The following is a 23,790-nucleotide window of genomic DNA, read 5'->3' on the forward strand; positions in this document are numbered from 1 at the left end:
TTTGGAATTAGGGTTTATATGAACTTGCAGATAAATATTTTGGGCCAAAGGCCCAATGCGTAACTTGGTCATTCATTTTTTCCATACATCAAAATGTAAATACTCAAAATATAGCATGAATTCAATCACATTTGTGTGATAATAATTTTTGTCGAATCACAAATAGTGTGGATATCGAATCATAATTAACCAGCCTTGTTATTAATATACACTAGTGTTAACCCACGTGCGATGCACGATATAATATATTTTTTATCACATATTTTTAAATTGTTATTTGATTAATTAAAATATGAAAATATAACTATATCAAATTTAAAAATAGAAAAATATACATATGATAAAAATTCAATAAATATATGCTCCTCGATGCATTTTACACTTAAAGACATAAAATTAAACATATTTGAAATGGAATCAAGGCAGACATAATTATTTGGACAACGATGAAGAGACTATATCAAGTGTTAGACACATTTAAAAAATATGTTTAAAACAATCCTTCATATTTCTCAACTAAAAATAATGTATATCACACTTTTAACAAAATAATAAATCGATAACTCATAATATTCAAAATGTCAAAACTATGACCATAAAAAAATTCAAATGATAAACTATACAAAAAATATTACATTCATTGGTTGAATTAACATATTATATTATTGAATAATGATAGCCCTTTTGAATGTTGGAATGTTTATCTTTATTTATTGTACTTTTAAACATGGCTGGTTGGAATATGAAAAATCTATATTATTTTTTATGCTACTTCACAATTCTCAATGCTGCAAATTTTCTTTTTGTAAAATATATTTAATATAAGTATATATTTTACTTAGTTGATCACCTATATATAAGATAATTAGATTCTCTATAGAAAATCAGTCGTATCCTGGAACAATTAAGTGTCAAATCCTAATTTCAACAATAGTATTATTGGTAAACCAAAATTTGGTTGTAAACTATTTTATTTTATTTGAACAACTAATTGTTTGATCAACTCTATTTTGAAAGGTTTAATTATCTCATTGCAAATATACATATTATGCACCACTTATTAATTCATCATAAGTCATAAAATATTATTTTTTAGACACCATATAATATAATTACAGCACAAGTTAGAATATAAATATATAAAATAATAAATTGTGTAAATATGAAGATAAACATTATGCTTGTTTGAGTTAAGGATGTCACAATTCTTCCATCTCTAAGAATTGTAAAAAATATTAGCATAGAATTCTGGAACCATATACACGCAGTACTCTAACTATTGCAATAAAAAAATGAAATGAAAATTACAACGAAAATTATAAAATAAACCGAACTATAAGTCTAGTTGAGAAAAACCCTATTTACGCACGACAAAGTACATCACGGTTAGTACTTTCGAATTGACGTATTATCCCCAAAGATGAAACGTCTTCCTCCTAACGTGTATAACTTCTCAAACCCGCTGGCACCGATGAACTTGATGGAGTTCCAAAATTTGAGCAATACTCTAAATGTATAAAATGTTGAGAGCTTGAGAGAGAATGGTGAATGTGTAATTCACCTACAACTCTATGCTTTTTATAGGCATAAAATTAGAATATGAGAAATCATGAAATTAAAACATCATAAATTATAAAATTAAGAGAATAGAGGTTACAAAATTTGTTAAATGCTCATTATCCTATTTAAAGATTAGTCAAAGCATTAAAATATTTAAATAAATATTCACGAGAGTTACATATTTTATAATAATTTAAATTCACCCCATAACTTTCAAATATATCAAATTACGGCCAAAACTCGCCTTTTATATATGTATAGATTCTTTGTCTTATCCATATGCTTTTTTGCAAAAAGAATGCTCCCTCCTTTCTATAGTAGTAGAGTCATTTCATTTTGCGCACTCGTTTTGAAAAAATAATTATAAATAGTTAAAATTAGGAAAAAGTAAAGTAAGAGAGAGAATATGGTAGATAAGACTATTCTCTATATTATTCTCTTTCTTACTTTACTTTTTTTCCACTTTAACTATTTATTATCATTTTTCCAAAACGAGTGCAAAAAATGAAATGATTCTATCTGTGGAACGGAGGGAGTAATTTTTTGTCTTCATTTTACTCCCACCGTATCACATAGTATTTTTTTAGCATGATTCAATGCAAAGCTCATTAATTTAAATGCACGTACTCGGTACTCCCTCCCTCCTATAATAATTGTCACTCTTTTTCATTTTGATTCGTCATATAATAATTGTCACCAGGGGCGGAGGGAGGGTGGGGCCAGGGGGGCCCATGGTCCCCCCACTAATTCTTAAAAAACTTAGGGGTATTTTAGTAATTTCACAGTAATTATAATTTATAATATATATAATATTGGAGATAGGTTTCAGAATCGTTCTTCTTAATTTATATATATAATATTACTATATTAGTGATAGGTTTACCATTCCTTTTAATTTATATATATATACTATTAGTGATGGGTTTCAGCAAATTTATACGAATTGTTCCTCCTAATTTCTCCTTCTGCCGTTCCAAGTTTATAATCTGATTATCTACGATTAGGTATATTTCAAAACTCAATTGATTTTTCTAGATGGTTATTTTTTTTATGGTTGCAATAATAATTCAAAGGGAAGAAAGAAGAAAGCTTATGTAATTCAATTATTTAATGGTATGGCAGTTATGTCGTTGGAATTTTTTAACCCCAATTCTTTATTTTATGTGTATGTGTTAATAGTTTTATACTATTTGATTTGTGAGCGTGAGTCCCATTGTTATTTACTAATTATTGTTTGTAACGACAACTTTTTAGATTTGAGCAAATAGTATATTTTGGTTACTCTTTATTCTTTTAGTTGTAAAGTCAACTTGAGAACTTTATGTTTGATGTGCGCATAGAAGTTTTCAATTAGTGGTCTTGCTCAAAAGATGGTTTCTACAAGGAAACATGAAGTTTTTCCAATGGTTTATTTATTAGTTAATTTGTCATTGATCTTACTAGTTGTCACTGCATCAGTAGAAAGAGTCTTTTCAGTAATGAAGATCATCAAAACTTCTCTACGTAATAGCATGGGAGACCAACTATTGAATGATTGCTTAGTTCCTTACATCGAAAATGATGTGTTTGTTAAAGTTACCAATGAAATTATTATGCAGCGATTTCAGAAGATGAAGAATAGAAGACAAATGTTATGATGTGATTGCATTTAACTTTTATATAATTTAATTTATATAATTTTTTTTGAAGTTTAATTTTGGACCCCCCATTATGAAATCTCTGGCTCCGCCACTGATTGTCACACTTCATTTTTATCATAACTTCACAAACTTATAACTTCACAAACTCATAACTTCACTCACATTTTATTATAAAATAAATATAAGAAACGTGGGTCTCACGTTCTACTAACTTTTTTAATCAACTTTTTATTACATTTCTTAAAACTCGTGCTTATAATAAAAGTGTCAATTAGTGTAGGATGGAAGGAGTATTAGATTCGAAGTTAAATGAAAGTAGTATAAAAATTTACATATACTCTTTTCATATAAGTGACTTGAAGCTTCAAACTATTTTTAGTAAGGATAAATTTAACCAATCAAATTACCTTTTACCGTCAGCGAAAAATTTGTTAGTTTAAAGTAGTACTCCATATCATAATGTGTTCAACCAATAATATTTAGATAATTTAGACTTTTAGTTATATGTAATTTGAAACTAAATACACCTAAAATACACTTTTCTTAACTTTTTGACAATACACTTTTCCTATAGATTCTATTCTAGCTCACCTCTTAGTAAAATATAGATGTAAAAAAAGTAGATGGACAACCTTGACGAATCTTGTATATATATTTGACCTAATCCATTTATTTTTGTCAAACAAAATATCCACTTTATTTAATTATTTTTTCCTAACGAAAGATTCATTGTTTTCCGTTTGAAATAATTATAAAAAAAGGTAGAATAAAAAGTTGGGAAGAAGTGGGAATTTGAATTCCGGAAGAGGAAAGCTCCAACAAATATTCAAACAAAGTTGACAAACCAGAGAATGACATCTCTCTCTCTACACATTATTTCCAACTAATCGTTGTCACATTTCAAGCTCCACCACCAAAGCCTCGGCGATTCTCCAACTTTCTTCCCAAACACTTATTTGAATCCTTACAGTTTGCAGCTCTGCTAAGGGGATGGGTTTTCAGTGAGAGAAGGGGTTTCATTACCAAGCTCTGGTGAAAAATCTGCAGAAAAGGGGGGTTTTTGCTGCGTAACGATTTATGGCTATTTCCTCATTTTTATGCTGTGTTAAGGGTTCAGATCGGTAAGTACTTCAATTTAATCGGGTCCATGTCGATTTCTACTGCTTTTTCTTTATTTGAATTTTCAGTTTTTGTTCTGATTCTGTTTTATTGAGAATAAACCCTCAATTCGATTTATTACTGTTTTGTAGTAGTAGTATTTTATTTTCTTCTTTAATCCTCTAATCTTGATGTGTCAATTACATATTTGTGAGGAATTGGAAGGAGTTCTTCTGTATTCAAATGTAGTTGCATAAATTTTATTTTTTTACAGGAAAAAACAAGTGAAGAAGGAGACAACATGGAGGATTTTTTCTCTGAAAGAGTTGCAATTGGCTACAAACAACTTTAACTATGATAACAAGCTCGGAGAAGGTGGATTTGGCAGTGTTTACTGGGGTCAGCTCTGGGATGGTTCTCAAGTAACACCACTTATCCTTTCATCACATTCTTCTAGTTTCTTGAGTTTTCGTAGTCCTCGCATTCTAGTAGTATTTCACTGTTATTGGAAAGAGTTGGCTTATGGTTCAATTTGATTATGATAAGATAAAATAAGTGCCACCACTTTAGCTGTGATAATGGTGTAGCGTGTAGCAATCAATGCTTGTCAAAATACGTGATTGCCAATAGTTGACTGTTCATGGGTTTCTATCCATGGATGGAAAAATTTGTAGTTAGATACTAAGTTTTCATTGAAATGGCCGTGGCATTACTGCCTTTGAGCCACTTTTCTTTTATTTTGCTTTCTCGGTTGAGGGTACTAATCAAAGCCTATTCTTGTTATGGTTGTAACTTGTAACTTGTTACTGTGATGTGCTCATCAGTCAGTCAGGTCGTTCGACTTTCCCTCATGCAGTGTTCAATGCTTTTTTAGAAAGTTATACAAGGGAACTAGTAATAATTAGAGAACAAGGAAATTATTCATCAAATGTGCTTATTGAGTCCAATGATGACATCAATGATAACTGGAAATCAGATGTGCTGAAATTGTTTTCGGGTTCATTGTGTTCAATTTTACTTGGATAGTCTGTTAAGCAGTTTGTGTATATGGCTAACGTTTCCTTCAATGATACTTACTATTCTAGTCTTGATTTGATTTACATATTTGAAAATATTTGTTTCAAATTACTGCCAAGTGGAGATGTTAATATCGACGAGGTAAACCTGACTAAGCAATGACCATATACTGAATGTTTGATGTTTCATGACAAGGGGATGAAATGTTGATTATTCAATCAGCTTCTTAAACTCATTACCTCCCATGCACTTTTTAGGCCTTTATTTAAAGGTAAAATAGTTCATTTAGTGCATGTTGCCACAAAGTTGCTTGCATTTCATAATTTTCATTGAGAATGTTCATGTACAAGGAGTTTGTGCAAATACTCTTGTCTGTCTCAGTAGTTTCAGACTCGATCAATGCATCCATACTCCCAAGTTTCATGCAGTTAGATACAGTTACCAAACGTAGTTTCTCAAAATTGAAAGTGGGATATATCTTTCTTTTTCGTTCCTTTCTTGAGTTACAGAAAACCTTTGTCTGTCATGCTGAGCTAGATGAAACATTGCCCTTCTTCAATATTAGCCGTGCTTGTCTTATCTCGCACTCATTCCCGAACAGATTGCTGTGAAAAGGTTGAAGTCTTGGAGTAACAAGGCAGAGGTTGAGTTTTCTGTTGAAGTTGAGATACTTGCTCGTGTGCGGCACAAAAATTTGCTCACTTTGCGCGGCTATTGTGCTGAAGGGCAAGAGCGTCTGATTGTCTATGACTACATGACCAATCTGAGCTTACTGTCGCATCTTCATGGGCAACACTCTGCAGAAAGTCATCTCGACTGGACAAGGCGGATGTGCATTGCTCTCGGTGCTGCTGAGGGCATCGTGTAAGTACTCAATATGACCTGTGCTCACTCCATTGTTCTCTTACTACTTTTATGCTAATTCTTGTTCCATACCATTATACCAGCTATCTACACCATCATGCAACTCCGCACATAATCCACCGAGACATCAAAGCCAACAACGTGCTCCTAGATTCTGACTTCAAAGCTCAAGTTGCTGATTTTGGATTCGCAAAGTTCATTCCTGATGGTGCAACGCACGTGACCACAAGAGTCAAGGGTACTCTCGGCTACCTTGCCCCAGAGTACGCAATGTTAGGTAAGGCATCCGAGAGCTGTGATGTTTACAGTTTCGGCATCCTCTTGCTCGAGCTTGCTAGTGGGAAGAAGCCACTGGAGAAGCTCAGTTCAACGATGAAACGCCCGATCACAGACTGGGCTCTGCCTCTGGCTTGCGAACGGAAGTTCAGCGAACTTGCAGACGCAAGGCTTGATGGGGTGTACAACGAAGAAGAGCTGAAGAGACTCGTCTTTATCGGACTGATCTGTGCGCATAATCAGCCGGAGAAGAGACCGACAATGCTCGAGGTGGTGGAGCTGATTAAAGGAGACAAGGAGAAGTTCGCTGCATTAGAAAGTGATGAAATGTTCAAGAGCCCTCCTGCTGCAGAAGACAGTTGTGAATCTGTCTCAGATGAGGAGCAGAAACATGAAATCGAAAATGTTTGAGCGTTGGAGATTGAGTTTGATTTGTAAAGAATTGTTTTTTATTCTTTTTGCCTCATTTTTTTTAGAACTGTGGATTGAAAGTTTGAAACATAAGCCTGTAAGCTGAAATTTAGTCAAGCCGTGACCTATTTTCTACTAGTAAAGTGGTATTTTGTTGGCTGTTGACTAAGTGATGGCATTTGGTACTTGGATGTGATCTATTTGGCAATTAAAATTAGTGAAAATTCTCAAATAAATGTCAAATTCTAATTAGTCTAACATTTTTCAAAATCTAAAAATTAAAACATGGAAGATGAAAATCTTGTAATTATCTCAAATGTTTCCTTTTCGGTGAAATATATGATATGATGTATCAGCCGATTTTATACATATCATTCATCACATAAACATGCATATTACCTTAAAAAGAAGTGATAAACATAGTAATATTTTTAGATTTTGAAAAGTATAAGACTGGGCCACATCATTTATCATGATTTATTTGGCAATTCACTCTTAAAATTAGGTGCGCTTTTAATTTTACTGCTAACAAAGGATCTAAGACATGTAAAATTTGATATATAGGAGTAGTAGATCTTAATTCTCAAGTTTTGGAAAATATAAAAATAAAATAACATGCATATTTTTTTAAACGTATAGATAAAAGTGATACTATAAGAAAAAAAATCGTTATAGTAATCATTTTATGAACTACCGACTCAAAAAAAGACAAATAAAGAAAATAAGAACGTAACAGTAAAGAATTGAGGGAGACATGCATTGATGATATAAAGAGGGCGAGGAGATTTGAAAATTGATCAGTTTGTTTGGGTGAAGAAGATAAAGAAAATGAGGAGAACTGCGTCTCAACCCCTGCTGTAAATTTCTCTGCAATTGCTATTGATCTAGTGTTGCAGAGTAATGAATTAATTGGTACCATTGTTTTTCTTTATCGCGCAGGAGGCATTTTGTGGAAGATGATGAATTTGACGAACATCTCAAACCCTTGAGAGATGTTGATCCCTTAACCAAACAACTCTCCTGCATCTCCCTCCCGAAACGCGATTCCAGGAAATCTTGTACGCCTCTCTCTCTGCTTTTCGATTCTGAAACAATTTCTTTAATCTCCAATTTCTTGTTTTTGTGTTGTGCGAATTTGATCAATTTGAATTTGCATTTGCATTTGTTAGGTGAAGAGTTGTGGTGCGAAAAATACGGAGCGTGGAGGCAAGAGCAGAGGAGCGGAGCAGCGAAGCTGAAGAAACAGCTCAAGGCAAGATGGGCCATCCAGAAGCTCATCGACGAGCAGTTGGGCCGGTACAAGGCCCATTACGGGCGCGCCACGGGCCCCACCAAGATGTCCGACGTGGCCGAGCTCCTCATGCCCAAGTGGGCCCCGCCCCACGAGGCCGCCGCCGTGTTCTGGCTCGGGGACTGGCGGCCCTCCACCGCCCTCGAGCTCCTCCGCTCCATCGCCCGCTCCCTCGACGTGTGGGACCCGGTCGGCGTCGAGCGGGCCCTGTCCCACCTCATCAGCGACGTCCGCAACGAGGAGGCCGTCATCGACGAGGAGATGATCGAGGTCCAGTCCAACTGCGTCCTCCACCTCCCTTTCGGCCCGCCCCAGGACAACGCCAACTGGCCCGCCCTGCCCCAACTCCGCTCCGAGTTCAGGAAGCTCCACCGGGTCATAGTCAAGGCCCAAAATCTCAGGTTCGACTCACTTCTTTTTATTCATTCACCACATTAATTTCTTATAGTCTCGTGTTTTGTTTCATCAGGATCAAGGCACTCGAGATGCTAGTGAAGAAGCTGCTAAGCCAAAGTGATGCAGCGGAATTCCTAGTTGCATATATGGGAATTCAAGATGTGATTAATGAGATTACCACCAAATTCAAGTCGCGCAATGCAGTGCTTCTACCATTAAAGAATTCCTAGCTTTTCTTTTCTTTTCTTTTTGTTTGTTTGAAGATTTATCAACATTCTTTCATTCTATCTTTGATTGCATACATAAATTGAAGACTTGTTGTATAGCCTTTGTTGGAGTCATTTCATACTGTCTTGTGATGGTTTTGCATCGTTGGATTTTTGTTGAATTGGAATGAGTATTAATTTTGGTATTTTTGCGAGTTCTAGTGGATTCAATTTGACATTTTTATGTTCATATATTTATAATTTTAAGTGTTGGTTATCTCAACTTATATGCTGTGAATATGTGTAAAAAGAATAGATTTTAGATGGTTTAATTATTCACCTACTATAATTAAGCAGATTGTTATAAAAGGTTTGTAACAGTTTATGACGGAACATTTAGGTTTGTGAAGCAATAATATACTACTACTATGATAATACATAATACGGAGTATATAAGAAATTATCACAATAAGCAAAGTACTACAGTAGTAATTTGTTTTCTTGGACAAAATATACATCTTTTAAAGCTTTCCGATGGAGGAGCATGGTGGTGGCGTTGGGGCAGAGGGCGATGTTGGGAAGGAGGAGCACGGCCGGTGTCGATGGTTTCTTGGTGTGCCATGGCTTTGAGGAGAGGAGCGTGCTGGCGATAACCGTGGTGGTGGTGCTTTAGCGACTCTATTTCATAATATCTCATCAACTTCATTGTTTTTATTTACTCCCTCCGTCCCATATTTGGAGTCACTTATTGTTATGGTTCGGGTTTTAAGAAAGAGTTGAAGTGTGTAATAAATGAAGTGAGACGGTGGAGTGTGAAATAAATGAAGTGAGATGATAGAGTTGGTTGGAGGTGGGTCCCTTTTGACTTTTGATTTTTGTTTTGGTTTATTTTAATGTAAATAATGACATTTTGATGTAATTTTGATGAAGAATGGGGTATAATTGTATAATCAAATATAAAAAATTCTAAAAGTGACTCTTAAACTGGAACGGACTTTTATGGCAAAAAGTGACTTTTAATCTGGAACAGAGGGAGTATATCAGAATCCCTTGTATCTCCTTCTAAATCATGAGCTATAGATGAGATCAACACAAGATCAATTAAAAATGCAATGAGCATCAAGAGAGAGAATGCATGAGATATTTTTGTCAAATACTCCTTAGTTGATATTTTTATAAGAAAAACTGAAAGGAACTTTATGATATTTTTATTGTGCATTCCATCTATAATTAAGTAAATGCCTGGATTTTCATAAGTTCTTTGAATATTGGACCGTTTATTTGACTTAGCCTAAACTTCTTACTAGTGTACTCCCTTTATTAACTGGAAAAAATAAATCAAGAGAAAATCGACTATAGGGTTTCGAACACTATCGTAAATTCACTCATTGTGTATGGTTTTAAACATATTTGGTATGTCTCATAGAAAATAATACACATAATTTCACCTTAAGATAATTAAGGATTTTTTGCTTCACAATAGTAACAATAATACTTGATGTTTATTAACGGAGTAATTAATTTAGTTTATGAGGTAAGTAATATCTTGTGTACAAGAAACTCTTACAATAATGGAAGTACGATTTATTTTATTTTACTCAACGATGAGTACATTTCAAAACATTTCCGGTGGAGGAGCATGATTGCGGTGGTGGGGAGGAGGAGCATTACGGCGGCGGTTACTAGGAGGAGGAGCACGGCGGCGGTTACTTGGTGCGCCATGGCTACGAGGAGGAGGAGCACGACGGCCATGGCGTTGACCCTTGAGCAACTCAATATTCCACATCTCGTCATCATCAAAACCTTCATTATTCTCATTATCGCTCGAGTCTAACAAATAAGTATCGTCATCTAAATCACGAGCAAGAGATGGAGTAATAACAAGAACCAAGAAACCAAACAACACCAAGAGAGAAAAAGCACGAGACATTTTTTTATCTTTTATATAAAATTGTTTTTGGGTGAGAGATATTGAAGAAGATTTATAAGATTTTATAGTGGACGTAAAATAATGCAGTATTTAGGTCTGTTTGTCAATAATATAGGTTGCGTATCTAATTTCATGATATTGATTTAAATACGGGATATTTAGCAGTAATGCATTTTCGCAAGTTGCATGTCTGTTTGATTATTTTTTCCAAATTTTTGAATGTTGATAAGTTTATTAATGTTATCCATCATAGACCGGACAATATTTTTGAATTTTTTTCTTGAATTTTTTTATTGGTATATATCAAGGCTTTTCTTGGCTATTCTTAAATGAAGAAAATAATCTTTAAGGACATAATAAGGTTTTACATAGTATAGAATAACTTGTCGAAAAAACACTATCAAGTTTGATCAATTTCCGGCTATTCTTACAACTTTTAAAATAGTCGATTGTTTTATAACTTTGATATATTTTTAACCATCTCATGACAAAAAATTGTGGCGTGCTACATGTACACATATATGTGTAAAAATTGAATGTTGTTGTCTAGGCGTATTAAATCATATCGTTTAAATAGTTGAACATTTTTGTCCACATCGTATTTTATGTCTGTCGTATCTTATATAATTTCCCTTTAGGACAATTGCGAAAATCTCAAAATTATGACATAATCAACTTTTCGGAAGTTGTGAGATTGACTACAATTTGATCACACTTGATGTTTTGTCGAGCAATTTCTCATAACAATATGTTGTTCATAGACTAAACAAGAAGCCAACATATATTCATGCATAAAAAAAGATACTGCATGCATCCGTCTATTATAAAATATCTGACTTTGATCCGACATAAACTCTTTTAGCAAATGTAGAGGATCAATTTAGCTTTTAGCCATAATAAAATCTTATTATCAAATTCCACAGTCAAATAACAAGAGCATTTATTATCAAGGTTAGTCCACTTTTTAATTTGGGCTGCTATATTTCATTTCAGACTAATCGTGTGTGAAATTTTCAAGTTAGTTCTCTCTTTTTAAAATCAAATATCCTTTGATTTCGAGCTAAATTATTATTTCTAATGGTTGTAAATATGTATCCACATTGCCTATAATTTTCAAGGGAGTTTGAATTGATGTTCACTAATAAAAAATAAAACATTATTAAAATTATTATTTTAACATTTAATTTTCAAAATCGTTAGGGTCTGTGTCCCAACTTTAATGTTGCTTTGATTTCAACAATTTAATAATGTATAGTACAATATATAATTTTAGTTTCTTAGATAAGTAGTAGTATATATTAGATTCATTTTCATATAGCTTAAAATGCATATATGTATTAAAAAAAACTTAAAATGTATGAGACCAAAGGTCTCGAGTTCGAGTGCTTTATAATATAGCATTTAAATTTATATTCATATACCTGTTTAAAAAAATCAAAATTTCACACGATAGTTGAAACTATATCAAATCTGAATAGATTAAGAGAAAATCGACTACGTCATGGGATTTGTACACTATCGTAAATTTGCTCATCGTATATATTTTTATGTTTCATCGAAAATAAGGAGTATATATTTTCATCGTAAAATTGAGGATTTATAATAGTAGGAAATGTTTATTAGACTATAATTATTTAGTTCACAATAATGGATGAACTAATTTATTTTGTTCAACAATGAATACATTTCAAAACATTTCCAGGTGGAGGAGCATGATTGCGGTGGGGGGGAGGAGGAGCACGACGGCCACGGCGGTTACTAGGAGGAGGAGCACGGCGGCGGTTACTTGGTGCGCCATGGCTACGAGGAGGAGGAGCACGACGGCCACGGCGTTGACCCTTGAGCAACTCAATATTCCACATCTCGTCATCATCAAAACCTTCATTATTCTCATTATCGCTCGAGTCTAACAAATAAGTATCGTCATCTAAATCACGAGCAAGAGATGGAGTAATAAGAAGAACCAAGAAACCAAACAGCACCAAGAGAGAAAAAGCACGAGACATTTTTTTATCTTTTATATAAAATTGTTTTTGGATGAGAGATATTGAAGAAGATTTATAAGATTTTATAGTGGACGTAAAATAATGCAGTATTTAGGTCTGTTTGTCAATAATATAGGTTGCATATCTAATTTCATGATATTGATTTAAACACGGGATATTTAGCATTAATGCATTTTTTCAAGTTACAAGTCTGTTTGATTATTATTATCAAATTTTTGAATGATGATAAGGTCATTGATGTTTTTCATCATAGATCGACAATATTTTTGAATTTTTTTTCTTGATTTTTTAATTGATATATACATAATCAGGGGCTATCTTTGGCTATTCTTAAATGAAGAAAAGAATCTTTAAGCACCTAATATATAGTAGTATGTGTTGTAAAGGAAATCAGTAATTTAGGTTTGCTTGTCGATTTTTTAGCATGGTAGTATGATACAACCAATTGCTAGATTTTGGATAACTGAAATTGTGCTTGGCAGTGGCGGAGCCAGGAATTTTGCGGTGGGGTGTCCAAGAAGAAGAAAAATTATAGCGCTCCTTGTTAATAAATATAGATATCTTTCGATGATTTTGTCATCGAAATTAGTCGTAGGAAGACCCTTTTATGTTTTGTCTTTTTACATCATTTAGAATTAGAATATCTTAAAAATAAAGGAATGTTTTCACATATTTAGTACACAAGAAATAAATGCATATCAAAAAATTTAATCTAATCGAGAATAATTGATATAAAAACTTTGTGATGATCTTAAAAAAAATTACCTACTAATAAAATTAAGTTTTTCATAAGTAAAGCAATTGTTTAAGTGTACGAATTAAATTTTTTGATAAAACTATTAATTATATTACAATATTAATTAAAAAGTAGTTTAAAAATGTATATTCAATATTTACAAGTTACTGAACAAATAATATCCTTTCAAATTGTACACTTTAAAAGTCATGAATTAAACACATATCTAAAAAATGAATTGACAGTCTAAGTTATTGAATATATATAGCACATCTCTAAAATATAATTTGACAAAAAAAATTAGAATATATCATTAGATAAAAACAATCTTTCTTAGTGATTAGGTATAAATTTGCAAGAAATTGCTTACTAAATTTTGGGCAAATATTTAAAAAGGGAAGGCATGGCTGGGAATCAAACTCAGTACCTCTGGCACAACTGTAATCTGTAGCCAACTTAACTTGCCAACTGCGCTAACAAGTTATACCTCTATTGTTTCTGAATATATATAGGGAGTGTTCGGTTGGTAAGACTAAGTCTCATGATTAAATATGTATCATGTTTGGTTTATAAGATTGACTCCCTCAACTTAATCCTAGATGGATAGTCTCATGATAATTAGTCATAGCCTCCCTCCTCCAACTAAAATAATCCTACAACTTAATCCTAGATGGATAGTCTCATGATAATTAGTCATGACAACCGAATGCCACCATAATATACATAAAACTCGGATGGCTGGGGTCCAAGGGCCCCCCATGCCCCAGCGTAGCTCCGCCCCTGGTGCTTGGGGTAACCTTACCATATTATGATTTGATTTCAACTGATGCAATCCTTTGTTTTTTCATTTAACATGTTTGAACAAGAATCATTGCTTTATTGAAACTATGAAACGAGCTTTTTGTTTGGAATTGGTTCACCATTTGTGTATTTATCAACAGAGGAGACTAGCTAGATACTAAAGTTTTTTCAACGACTAGCACGTTTTCGTCTTGTTCAAAAACGGCGATTGCTAAATGACAAGCCACTATACGTAAATTGTGTATAGTTTGTACTATAAAACTAGTAAAGTATGAGAGATCATAATAAGATAATTATTGCACAAATGGAACATAATTATTTATGCAAAATAATTGAAATTAAATCATATCTATAGTCAATTGAAATAATAAACTCAAATTATAATCATAAACTAAAAAAAATGCAAATTCAATATAATAAATACATTTAACTCTAATTTGACTAACAACCATTATGAGTAAATATAAAATTAAAGAAAATGAATTCTAAGAATTTAAGAATATCAAGAAAAACAATACAAAATGAAAAAAAATCAATTCGAAAATTTTAAAAACAAGAGATATAGAATACAGAAAGTTTCAAAGTCTATATTATGAAATTTTAATTAATCATAATTTTCCTGGTTGCAGTTGTCATTTTTATTTACCATTCCATAAGCATAGTATGAAAGTAAAGCTTGTGTCCTTTTCTTTAGTTTATGTTGTACGGTATTCAACGTTATACCATCGTATCCAGAAATGGATATACTTTTATCGTAGTATTATTGTATACGTCTAATATTTTATATATATATTTTTATATATAATCCACACGCTAGAATGTTTAAAATGATAAAACTGAATTTTGAAAAGGAAAAAGAAACGGTAAATCCTCCCACTATAAAAGCCCACCGCGTAGATTATGTGTTGAGGAAAACATCTATCGAGGGAAACAAAAGCTTTGAATCTCTCCGACGCCCCTCAAAATCCTAACCCTAATCCCTTTTCAATTCCTATTCGTTTTAAATTCAAGGATCGAATTTATCATTATTTCTTTTTATTCGACAAAAATGTCAGCGATGGTGTGTGGCAAGAGGTCTTTCTTCGAGGATATCGACGCCGCCGCGGCGTCGCCGGCCAATTCATCGCCGCCGCCTTACAAGAAGTTCCGATGCTCTTCGTCGACGTCTCCGGTTCGGTTCACGTACTCGCCGCCGGTACAAACTAGTTCGGTTGATCAGCTCAAGGCTTTGTTTCCTGGATTAGAAATTCAGGTAAATCCGTGAATGTTTCAGGATATATTGGGTACAAACTAGCTCTTCTGGAATTGTTTGGCCAGAAATCTAGATTCAAAATTCCAATCTTTAAGCATTCTTTTACTGATGTTTTATAATAAATCTACTTCTCAATTTTCCCTTGGATATATTGGTCTTCAATGGAAGGAATACTTGTAACTTGCAATATGATTAATTGTATCATTTTAATCTTTAGCTCTATGCTTTTTGTAGAATTTGATTGGTGATTTTTCATTGCCCTTATGGATATTATTACAGCATTTTCATCTCATTAGACTTGTCTAGATTCGTGGCTTCTTATAATTTCATAACTATTTCATCAGCTTTTAGAGAAAGCTATTGAAGAGTCGGTTGAGGACTTGGATTTGGCTATAAAGAAACTTCATGAGTTTTGTCGTGGACATGTGAAGGACAAGGTTGACATTGCTGAAGAAAGTTCAACCATGGAAAACGGTATGTATTTACATTGAATCCACTATTAAGATGATGTAAGCACACATGGATTGATACTTAGGTTTGGGATACATGTTTAGCTTTCAGTCATTATGGTAAGCAGATGGCTCTAATTTCTCTTTTTGGAAAGATGTTTGCGTTTTCTTCTGGTTACTGATTTTGTTTTCTTCTACCGTATCTGTTTATTGACTCGAATATCAGATCAATTTATTTATTCATAGTTTTACACATGCTATCGTCCTAGCTGAAAATTATATTCAAACCAACCCCCCTTATAAAGCTCTTAGCCTCTTACACAATGCATGTTCCGCTTTTATAACTCTGGGTTATAGAAATCTAGGAAATTGGCAGACAAAAGATTTATTTAACTTGTGCAATTGCATTACATTTTACTGCCAATCTTATAGAAATCTCTGTACAGATGCTGGTGCCGCTGGGATGCCTTGGATTCCTATGCCTAGGCAGCACCAAGAGCCAGCCTCAAATTGTCTTTTTTTCGAGCTTTCATCATGAACCTTAGACATAGTTATGTGATTTATACAGTATGTATATTCTATTTTTTGACATTTTAATGTAAGTATACAAACTAAGTACGCGAATTAATAGGTAAAACTTGCAGCACACTCATAACATTGTGTAAAAAACTCCAAACTTTTTGTAATTTGCCATGCTAGCAGCTCCCGAGGCCCAATGGCATGCAATTGAGTCATATTCTGTAGCAACATGACTTCCATAGCCTCTTTAAGGAAAGTACCGTTTTGCTCTGTAATCCAGATAGTCATTTCTAGCTGACCTTAGAGATGTCCGGGCATATTTTTTTCAGAGATTGAAAGTATATTTTGTGCTAGTCAAAGTTCTGAACAATCAAGAGATAGCCCATTTATTTGGTGGTTAAAAGGAGGGACATATATGTGCAAGTAGCTGCAGTGCCAGTTGAAGGATTAAATGTTCCAGATCCAGAGCCTCGGGATTTGGCGTGCTAAAGCTTGATAGATTTTTCATGCTTGATCTATAACTCTAACTAATGTTGCTCATAGATAATCTTTGTTGGACATCTTTAGGCAATAGTGCCATGTTTATTGGCGTGTCCTGAAAAAGTTGCTCTTCAAAATTAATTTGACATTTACGGTTTTTGTGCTGGAGCATTCTAACTGTATAATGCCTTTTAGAATTAGAATTTGGATAGAAGATGTGATTATAGTGATGGATTTTGACTGGCAGTTGCATCCCAAACAGGTGGGGATTCAGTTCCTTTGCAGCAGCCTCAAACTCAAGACAACCTGCCGGCAGATGGTGCAGAATGGGTGGATTTATTTGTGAGGGAGATGACGAGTGCTACTAGTATAGATGATGCAAGACTCCGAGCATCCAGCATATTGGAGAGTTTGGAGAAATCTATCAGCTCTCGGGCCAGTGTTGAGGCAGCTCAAAGCTCTCATAAGGTCAGGATCATACTATGTGACTAAATTATGTACTACTATAAATTGTAGTAGTTGAAGTCTGGTCATGTGATTTGCAAAGTTTGGATACATATTAGCATTCATGGTGGATAAAGTTTGCATTGCCTTTGTGGAATTAGATAGGACCATCAATTATCAGCTAAAAATGATCAGCTCCATACCCTGACATCATCTGGGAAAAGATGATCTTCAATCTGATATGCTTTGATTGTTGATCCGGAAAGATATTACTGCTCTTTTGGTAGTAGCATACATGCAAATTGCAAAATCAAATTCCATAACTCTCCATCTTTGTATCCTTGTAGGAAAATTTGATGCTGAAGGAACATATCGAGGTTCTTCTCCGGGATAATGCCATCCTCAAGCGTGCTGTAGCAATCCAGTACGAGCGCCAAAAGGAAAATGATGAGAAGAGCCAAGAGGTGCAACATGCAAAGCAATTGTTAGCACAGTATCAGGAGCAGTTGCGAACTCTGGAGGTTAGTCTAGTGCAATGCATTTTACATTTTTTTGTGCTTAACAAATTCAAAATATTGGTGGTTTTGGTTTATTTGGTACTGTATATGAATATTTGGGTGAAAGTTGTTACTGTGTGTTAACTTGTATTTATGTTTGCTACTCGTACAGGCAAACAACTACGCCTTGACATTGCGTTTGCAGCACTCTCAACTAAGCAACTCGTTTCCTGGTCGTTACAATCCTGATGTATTCTAATCGATAGGTGGGGACTGACTTATTTTAGTTGTGTGCGCCGGCACGAACTGCTGCCTATGTTTTCTTTAGGCTGTAAAAGCCAAAATGTCCAATGCTAAGATCATGTACAAACCTTGATAGATATCTATCTATACCTATACATATATAAAAGCCGAGTTTTGAGCAATATTTTGAATGTGTATAAATTTTGGGAATAATTATAAATATTACTACTTAATAAGTTATGTTTATAATTTATGTAGCCAAGGGAAATGTTAATGCCATTAAATGTATAACTATATACTATGTAGTCAAATGAAGAATGTTAATGCCATTAATTTGGTATAACTATAAATTAATATCCACTAAACTATAAATTAATGTCGGCTAAAAGTATCTGAATCATTTAGCTATTTTTTCGAACAATATGTCATTTGCCATAATTTATTAAGGAGACGGCAACAGATTTATATACTACGGAGTATGTAGTCAAATGGAGGATGTTAATGCCATTAATTTGGTATAACTATAAATTAATATCCACTAAATTATAAATTAATGTCGACTAAAAGTATCTGAATCATTTAGCTATATTTTTAAACAATATGTCATTTGCCATAATTTATAAAAGAAACGGCAATAGATTTCATACAAAAAGAGCACCTAAGTCAACGAAATGGCAAAAGTTGTAATGTAGGGTAACAATATGTCATTTGCCATAATTTATAAAAGAAACGACAACAGATTTCATGCAAAAAGAGCACCTAAGTCAACGATGGCAAAAGTTGTAATGTAGGGTATGTAGTTGATTTTTGTTTGAAATTATTACATGTAGATGGTGAAAAATTGGCTTATGGAATAGATTGCGCCGGTGTAGGATAAGAAAGGTGCAGGAGATGATAACTGGTGATGAAGAAGGGCACCCGAGCTAGATGGAGGCGGATAAAAGATATCGGGAAAAATGATAAGGTAGAGATGTATTGGAGTACAAAGAGAAGTCGGAGGGTAATGTTTTAATATGAATAAGTTACTATACCTAATAAATTGTTTGTTAACAATATATTTTCTAATTAGTTGACCCAATTATATAGGTGAAGGATTTACATGATTATTTTTTTATGAGACATATATGATATAACAAATTCTTATGGATTTATGTGATGACTTGGATTAATGTGATGAATTTATTATTTAATTTAATAAATTACTCTCTTCGTCCGCCATTAAATGTCTCATATTTGACCGACACAGGTTTTAAGAAATTGTTTGACTTTATAAAGTAAAGTGGGTAGAAAAGTTGGTGGAATGTGAGACTTACTTTTATATATTGGTTTTGTAATAAAATGTGAGTGAAATGAGTTAGTGGAATGTAGGGTACACCTACCAATTATGGTAAAAGAGAAATGAGACATTTATTGGCAGACGGACGAAGAAGAAAAAATGAGACATTTAATCGCGGACAGACGGAGTAGATCTTTGAAATTGATAAAATATGAAGGTAGATTATATTTATTATATTTTTCTATGACAATGGCTCCATATTTTGAACATTATAAATTGTATATTAATAAATGGTGTTAGACATTAAATTTTACTATTTATTGTTTAAATAAGATTGTTCTTTTTATATCCAAAAATGTTTTAATCAATATATGTGTTTTCGTTGTTTTAATATAATTTTAAATATTATACTAATTGCATAATTGATTTTAACATTTTTTTTACTTAAATTACTCTAGATTGACATTATAGTTATTAGTTGTGATTAATTTTACTATATTATAATTTTATTTTTATACTTAATTATTGCTATATTCATACATCTATTTAATAAAAAAAATTTATAGGAGTATTAAATATACAAATTGTAACTTGCGGAAGTACAATTGTATATGAAATTGAGAAAACCATCTTAAACCTACTTACCACATCTTTTCCGAAAAAAATGATCAATAAAGATTGCCTATTAATTCTCGTGATAATCTGAATTCCTAACCTATTGAATTGAGAAAAAATGTTTTGTCAACTGAGTAGTGTTTCATCGTCTTCTTATTTTAGTATTTTTATTGTACGGAATGTGTTCAAATAAATAATAAGCCAGATTTTTATAATTAAAATTTGAAGATAATTTATAATAGAAATATTTAGGAATAAATAGAATATATAAGAAAAAAGTAGAGAATTCTAGAAGAGAAAAAAAGTAGGATGAAAACTTTAGAACAAATACATATGCCGTCTATATATATGCCTATTGTAAATATTTTGTAGATGTTACGTTTTTCGCAAGTTTAGTTTTTTAGTTTTGAAATTCGAGTGATGATAAAGTGATATATTAAATTAATTTTCGTAAAATTAATTGAACCGTGCATCGCACGGGAGTAGATACTAGTATATATAAAGTTGGGGCTGATTGTTTGCTGATTAATCTTCTTCGTTGGGTCACGTTTAAATTTTCAATGAATACTAGTACTAGTAAATTTTATTAGTCTAATTAAGTTGAGTTTGCTATTAGAATTAAGCCAAAATAAATAGGACTGTCAAGCTTTATGTAAAAAATCTGATAAGTTATCAATTAATCGTGTATATCAAAATAATTTTAGATTTTTCAAATTTTTATAAATAATTATTTTGATAAAATGAAACCTAATAAAATAGAGAGATTTCGGTATATGAGGCTCAATTCACTGACCTTTCGAATTGAGAGATTAAATTCGCTGACCTTTCAGAATATGGGCTCGGGGCATGCAAATTTTTCAGAATAAAGGTTTTTTACTTTTTTATATTTGTTCTATTCTTTTTTCTTATCTTCCGTTCCTAAATAATTATAATTGACCAAATTACCCTCTAATCTAATTTTATCAAAAATTCAATCTTCTCCACTCCAAACCAGATTATCCATTCCACCCCAAAAATTCAATCGGAACTCTCACATCACAAATCATTTCCCTTTTCAAATTTATGAAAAACCAGTCACTCTGGGAGTTCTATAATATATTAATATTAAATTGATATTTAATTATGTATCATCCTTCTTAATCCTAATCCATGTTTGCAATATTTGATCAAGCATTACACGCGTTAATTAAGATGGAGACTGAAAGAATAGTGAACCACTCACCCATTGCTGCTTTTAAAACTATATATAAATATGCATAGAAAACCAACAGACATGGTCACACACCTTTAAAAAGAATTAAAAAATTGGAAAAATTAAGAGTGAATTATTCGGCCATTACAGCATTTCTGTTTCTCCAAATAATCTCCATTTTTGTTTCTCCAAATAATCTCCATTTGCTGTTCATCGCTGCTTCGACTAACTCGTGAATTGTGATAGACAGTGGAGCACATAAAATTTTGATAAATTAGGTTAGAGAGTAGTTTGGTCAATTATAATTATTTAGGAATGAAAAATAAGGAAAAAGAAGAGAACAAATATAGAAAAAGTAAAAAACACTTATTCTGAAAATTCGCATGCCCCGAACCCATATTCTGAAAGGTCAGCGAATTTAATCCTTCATTTCGAAAGGTCAGCGAATTGAGCCCAATATTCCGAAATCTCTCAAAATACTAGGTACTAAAGAGTTATACATATGAATTGATGTACTCCACTCAGGTGGTAGAGCTTGTGGCTTTCAACCATGTGGTTTTGAGTTCGATTCCCACCAATGAAAATATAAACTCCCTTTCCCGTTGACCATCACGACCGTCATGGGCGTATTTGAGTATACCGAAAACAATTTTGCAGGAGCGACGCTGGAGAAAGGACTCATGAACCGAGTGTCGTATTGTAATTCGTTTGATTTTGAGATCGTGATTTCTCATTTCGATTTCTCATTTCATTTTTAGAACGGACTGAACCGAGTGTCGTATTATAATTTGTTTGATTTTGAGATCTTTGCTACTTACGTCATTTTTGTACTTAGAATGGTTAACAATATAAGGAAGATGACCGAAAACGGACCGAAAATGTCATGTGTCAATATGTTGAAATTCGCACGGTGCTTGAAATGCTTGAATTTCGCACGGTGCTTGAAATGCTTAAATTCACACGGTGCTTGAAATTTGCCATTAATTTTGAGATATTTGCTACTTACGCTTTCGTCCTTAGAATGGTTAACAATGCATAGAAGATGACCGAAAACGGACTAAATATGTCATGTATTTTTTTGATGAAATTTAATGTTATAGATTTTTTGATGAAATTTAATGTATTGATCTAATAATTATTTGTTTCTCTTTGTATTAGCTTTCGGCGGTGTGTATTTTCAAGAATCACACGACGATGATATAGAGGCACTCAAAGATTACAAGAGTGTACTCGAATACAAAGGCAAGGAGGACTCACTGGTGAGTAGTCTATTTAGAGATAGTGCTTGAAATTTGATGTTTACTAAATTAATTGCACGTGTAGGTCAATTTCGCACAGTGGGAGCCGGGGCACAAGAAGTTCCAGTGTTGTCACCCATGGGACCAGTACCTCGTGACCGGGTCGGCTACCCGGCAATGCGCCTACAAGATTGAAGCGCTCAACTACTATCTCGTCTCGGACGTGCAGACGCCATTGGAGCTCTGGATGAAGATCCGAGACTTATGCACGGATATCAGCATCGAGTGCGGCTTAGCCCTAAAGGAGGTCGCGGCCAGGCTTCGGACGATGAAGTCGTCCTTGTACAGCGAGATACACATCGCGGACGCGAAGGCCACAGCTGAGACACTCAAGGGCATGCTGGAGACCGAGTTTTGGCACCACGGTAAGTTCCTGGACGCAGTCTCAACTGTGGCGATGGCGTCACAGCTGATCGAAATTGTGGCGTGCACGGCCAAGATCATAGACTCTGAGGAGGTGCTGTCTACAGAGGCCAAGTTCGAGAAATCCGACTTGGCGTTGACTGCAATGGTTGAATTATAGACCACCAATTGAAGCTAAGAGAAAGTAAAGTAAAGTAGATGATGAAATAAAGTAAGAATGATTAAATGTATTTTATTTTTGGCCAAAAATTAAAATGACACAACTATGTTGGGACATTCTAAAAAGAGAATATGAATCAACTTAGTTGGGATGAAAGGAGTAGTATTTTTAAAACACATTATTTAAAAGTAGAAGTATTAGTTATAATTGGAAAAGAAGAATAAATGGAATCAAAGTCAAAAGCCAATAAGATAAGTAAATACTTTTTCAAGCGTAATCCGTAAATCACATTTGCTATCAAAATAGAGTGATGATAAATAACCAAATTTTGTACACTCAAAAAAAGTTATACTATTAGTAATTTGATGTATTAATTATATATTAAAATAATAAGTGTAGTTAGGGGACAAGTTAAAAACACTTGATTAGTCTTCATCCTCATTTTCATTTTTTTTTATATTTGAATTGCCTTTATATTACTTTTCAAATTTGAATTAAAGTATGCATTAATTATATTTTATGGTTCCGAAAAAGTAAAAATTTAAACACAAATCATTAATATATGACTACAATATGTTTTAATAAATGCATAAATAAACCAGTTTTTTTCTTAAATAAATCAGTTTTTATTGTGCAAAATTCGGTCATATAGATTTATTGATCAAAATATAGCTGAACCGAGACCTTGACTGAGATAATACAAGTTGGGAGAATAAATCTTGGCAACATAGATAGGACTGCTTCAGTTTCGGAAACTACACCTTTAAAGC

General features: G+C 33.2%; 4 protein-coding genes across 5 annotated transcripts; all 4 read left to right on the forward strand.

Annotated features, from left to right (window-relative positions):
* The first annotated feature begins 3,994 nt into the window (after positions 1-3,994).
* Positions 3,995-7,031, forward strand: LOC125208924 (PTI1-like tyrosine-protein kinase At3g15890). Its single transcript, XM_048108454.1, has 4 exons — positions 3,995-4,321; positions 4,573-4,720; positions 5,917-6,179; positions 6,263-7,031. Exons 1-4 carry the CDS (start codon positions 4,278-4,280, stop codon positions 6,864-6,866), a joined length of 1,059 nt encoding a protein of 352 aa, XP_047964411.1. The 5' UTR covers positions 3,995-4,277; the 3' UTR covers positions 6,867-7,031.
* A 588-nt stretch (positions 7,032-7,619) lies between these two features.
* On the forward strand, positions 7,620-8,783 carry LOC125209919. The gene is made up of 4 exons (XM_048109495.1): positions 7,620-7,723; positions 7,806-7,924; positions 8,036-8,558; positions 8,627-8,783. The coding sequence occupies exons 1-4, from the start codon at positions 7,695-7,697 to the stop codon at positions 8,781-8,783; spliced, it is 828 nt and encodes a 275-aa protein (XP_047965452.1). The 5' UTR covers positions 7,620-7,694.
* A 6,351-nt stretch (positions 8,784-15,134) lies between these two features.
* LOC125214113 lies at positions 15,135-18,300 on the forward strand. 2 transcript variants are annotated; one of them, XM_048114998.1, is made up of 5 exons: positions 15,135-15,484; positions 15,829-15,958; positions 17,180-17,400; positions 17,724-17,897; positions 18,046-18,300. In XM_048114998.1, exons 1-5 carry the CDS (start codon positions 15,281-15,283, stop codon positions 18,130-18,132), a joined length of 816 nt encoding a protein of 271 aa, XP_047970955.1. In that variant the 5' UTR covers positions 15,135-15,280; the 3' UTR covers positions 18,133-18,300. The 2 variants fall into 2 exon arrangements, with proteins under 2 accessions (XP_047970955.1, XP_047970956.1); XM_048114999.1 differs by having other exon boundaries at positions 17,195-17,400.
* Positions 18,301-21,819: 3,519 nt separating this feature from the next.
* LOC125209920 (aluminum-activated malate transporter 7-like) lies at positions 21,820-23,020 on the forward strand. The gene is made up of 3 exons (XM_048109496.1): positions 21,820-21,898; positions 22,358-22,458; positions 22,523-23,020. The coding sequence occupies exons 1-3, from the start codon at positions 21,820-21,822 to the stop codon at positions 23,018-23,020; spliced, it is 678 nt and encodes a 225-aa protein (XP_047965453.1).
* The last annotated feature ends 770 nt before the right edge of the window (positions 23,021-23,790 follow it).

This window comes from Salvia hispanica, chromosome 3 (genome assembly GCF_023119035.1).
Source record: "Salvia hispanica cultivar TCC Black 2014 chromosome 3, UniMelb_Shisp_WGS_1.0, whole genome shotgun sequence".
In the NCBI taxonomy this organism is placed as follows: Eukaryota; Viridiplantae; Streptophyta; class Magnoliopsida; order Lamiales; family Lamiaceae; genus Salvia; species Salvia hispanica.

Excerpts from the sequence above, each read along its gene's own strand:
- LOC125208924 (XM_048108454.1), top strand. The coding sequence starts at position 4,278 with ATGGCTATTTCCTCATTTTTATGCTGTGTTAAGGGTTCAGATCG. Across the intron at positions 4,322-4,572 it reads TGTGTTAAGGGTTCAGATCG|GAAAAAACAAGTGAAGAAGG; the intron begins GTAAGTACTTCA and ends ATTTTTTTACAG. Across the intron at positions 6,180-6,262 it reads GGTGCTGCTGAGGGCATCGT|CTATCTACACCATCATGCAA; the intron begins GTAAGTACTCAA and ends CCATTATACCAG.
- LOC125209919 (XM_048109495.1), top strand. The coding sequence starts at position 7,695 with ATGAGGAGAACTGCGTCTCAACCCCTGCT. Across the intron at positions 7,724-7,805 it reads ACTGCGTCTCAACCCCTGCT|GAGGCATTTTGTGGAAGATG; the intron begins GTAAATTTCTCT and ends TTTATCGCGCAG. Across the intron at positions 7,925-8,035 it reads ACGCGATTCCAGGAAATCTT|GTGAAGAGTTGTGGTGCGAA; the intron begins GTACGCCTCTCT and ends TGCATTTGTTAG.
- LOC125214113 (XM_048114998.1), top strand. The coding sequence starts at position 15,281 with ATGTCAGCGATGGTGTGTGGCAAGAGGTCTTTCTTCGAGGATATCGAC. Across the intron at positions 15,485-15,828 it reads TTCCTGGATTAGAAATTCAG|CTTTTAGAGAAAGCTATTGA; the intron begins GTAAATCCGTGA and ends CTATTTCATCAG. Across the intron at positions 17,401-17,723 it reads CAGCTCAAAGCTCTCATAAG|GAAAATTTGATGCTGAAGGA; the intron begins GTCAGGATCATA and ends GTATCCTTGTAG.
- LOC125209920 (XM_048109496.1), top strand. The coding sequence starts at position 21,820 with ATGGGCGTATTTGAGTATACCGAAAACAATTTTGCAGGAGCGACGCTG. Across the intron at positions 21,899-22,357 it reads CATGAACCGAGTGTCGTATT|CTTTCGGCGGTGTGTATTTT; the intron begins GTAATTCGTTTG and ends TCTTTGTATTAG. Across the intron at positions 22,459-22,522 it reads AAGGCAAGGAGGACTCACTG|GTCAATTTCGCACAGTGGGA; the intron begins GTGAGTAGTCTA and ends TTGCACGTGTAG.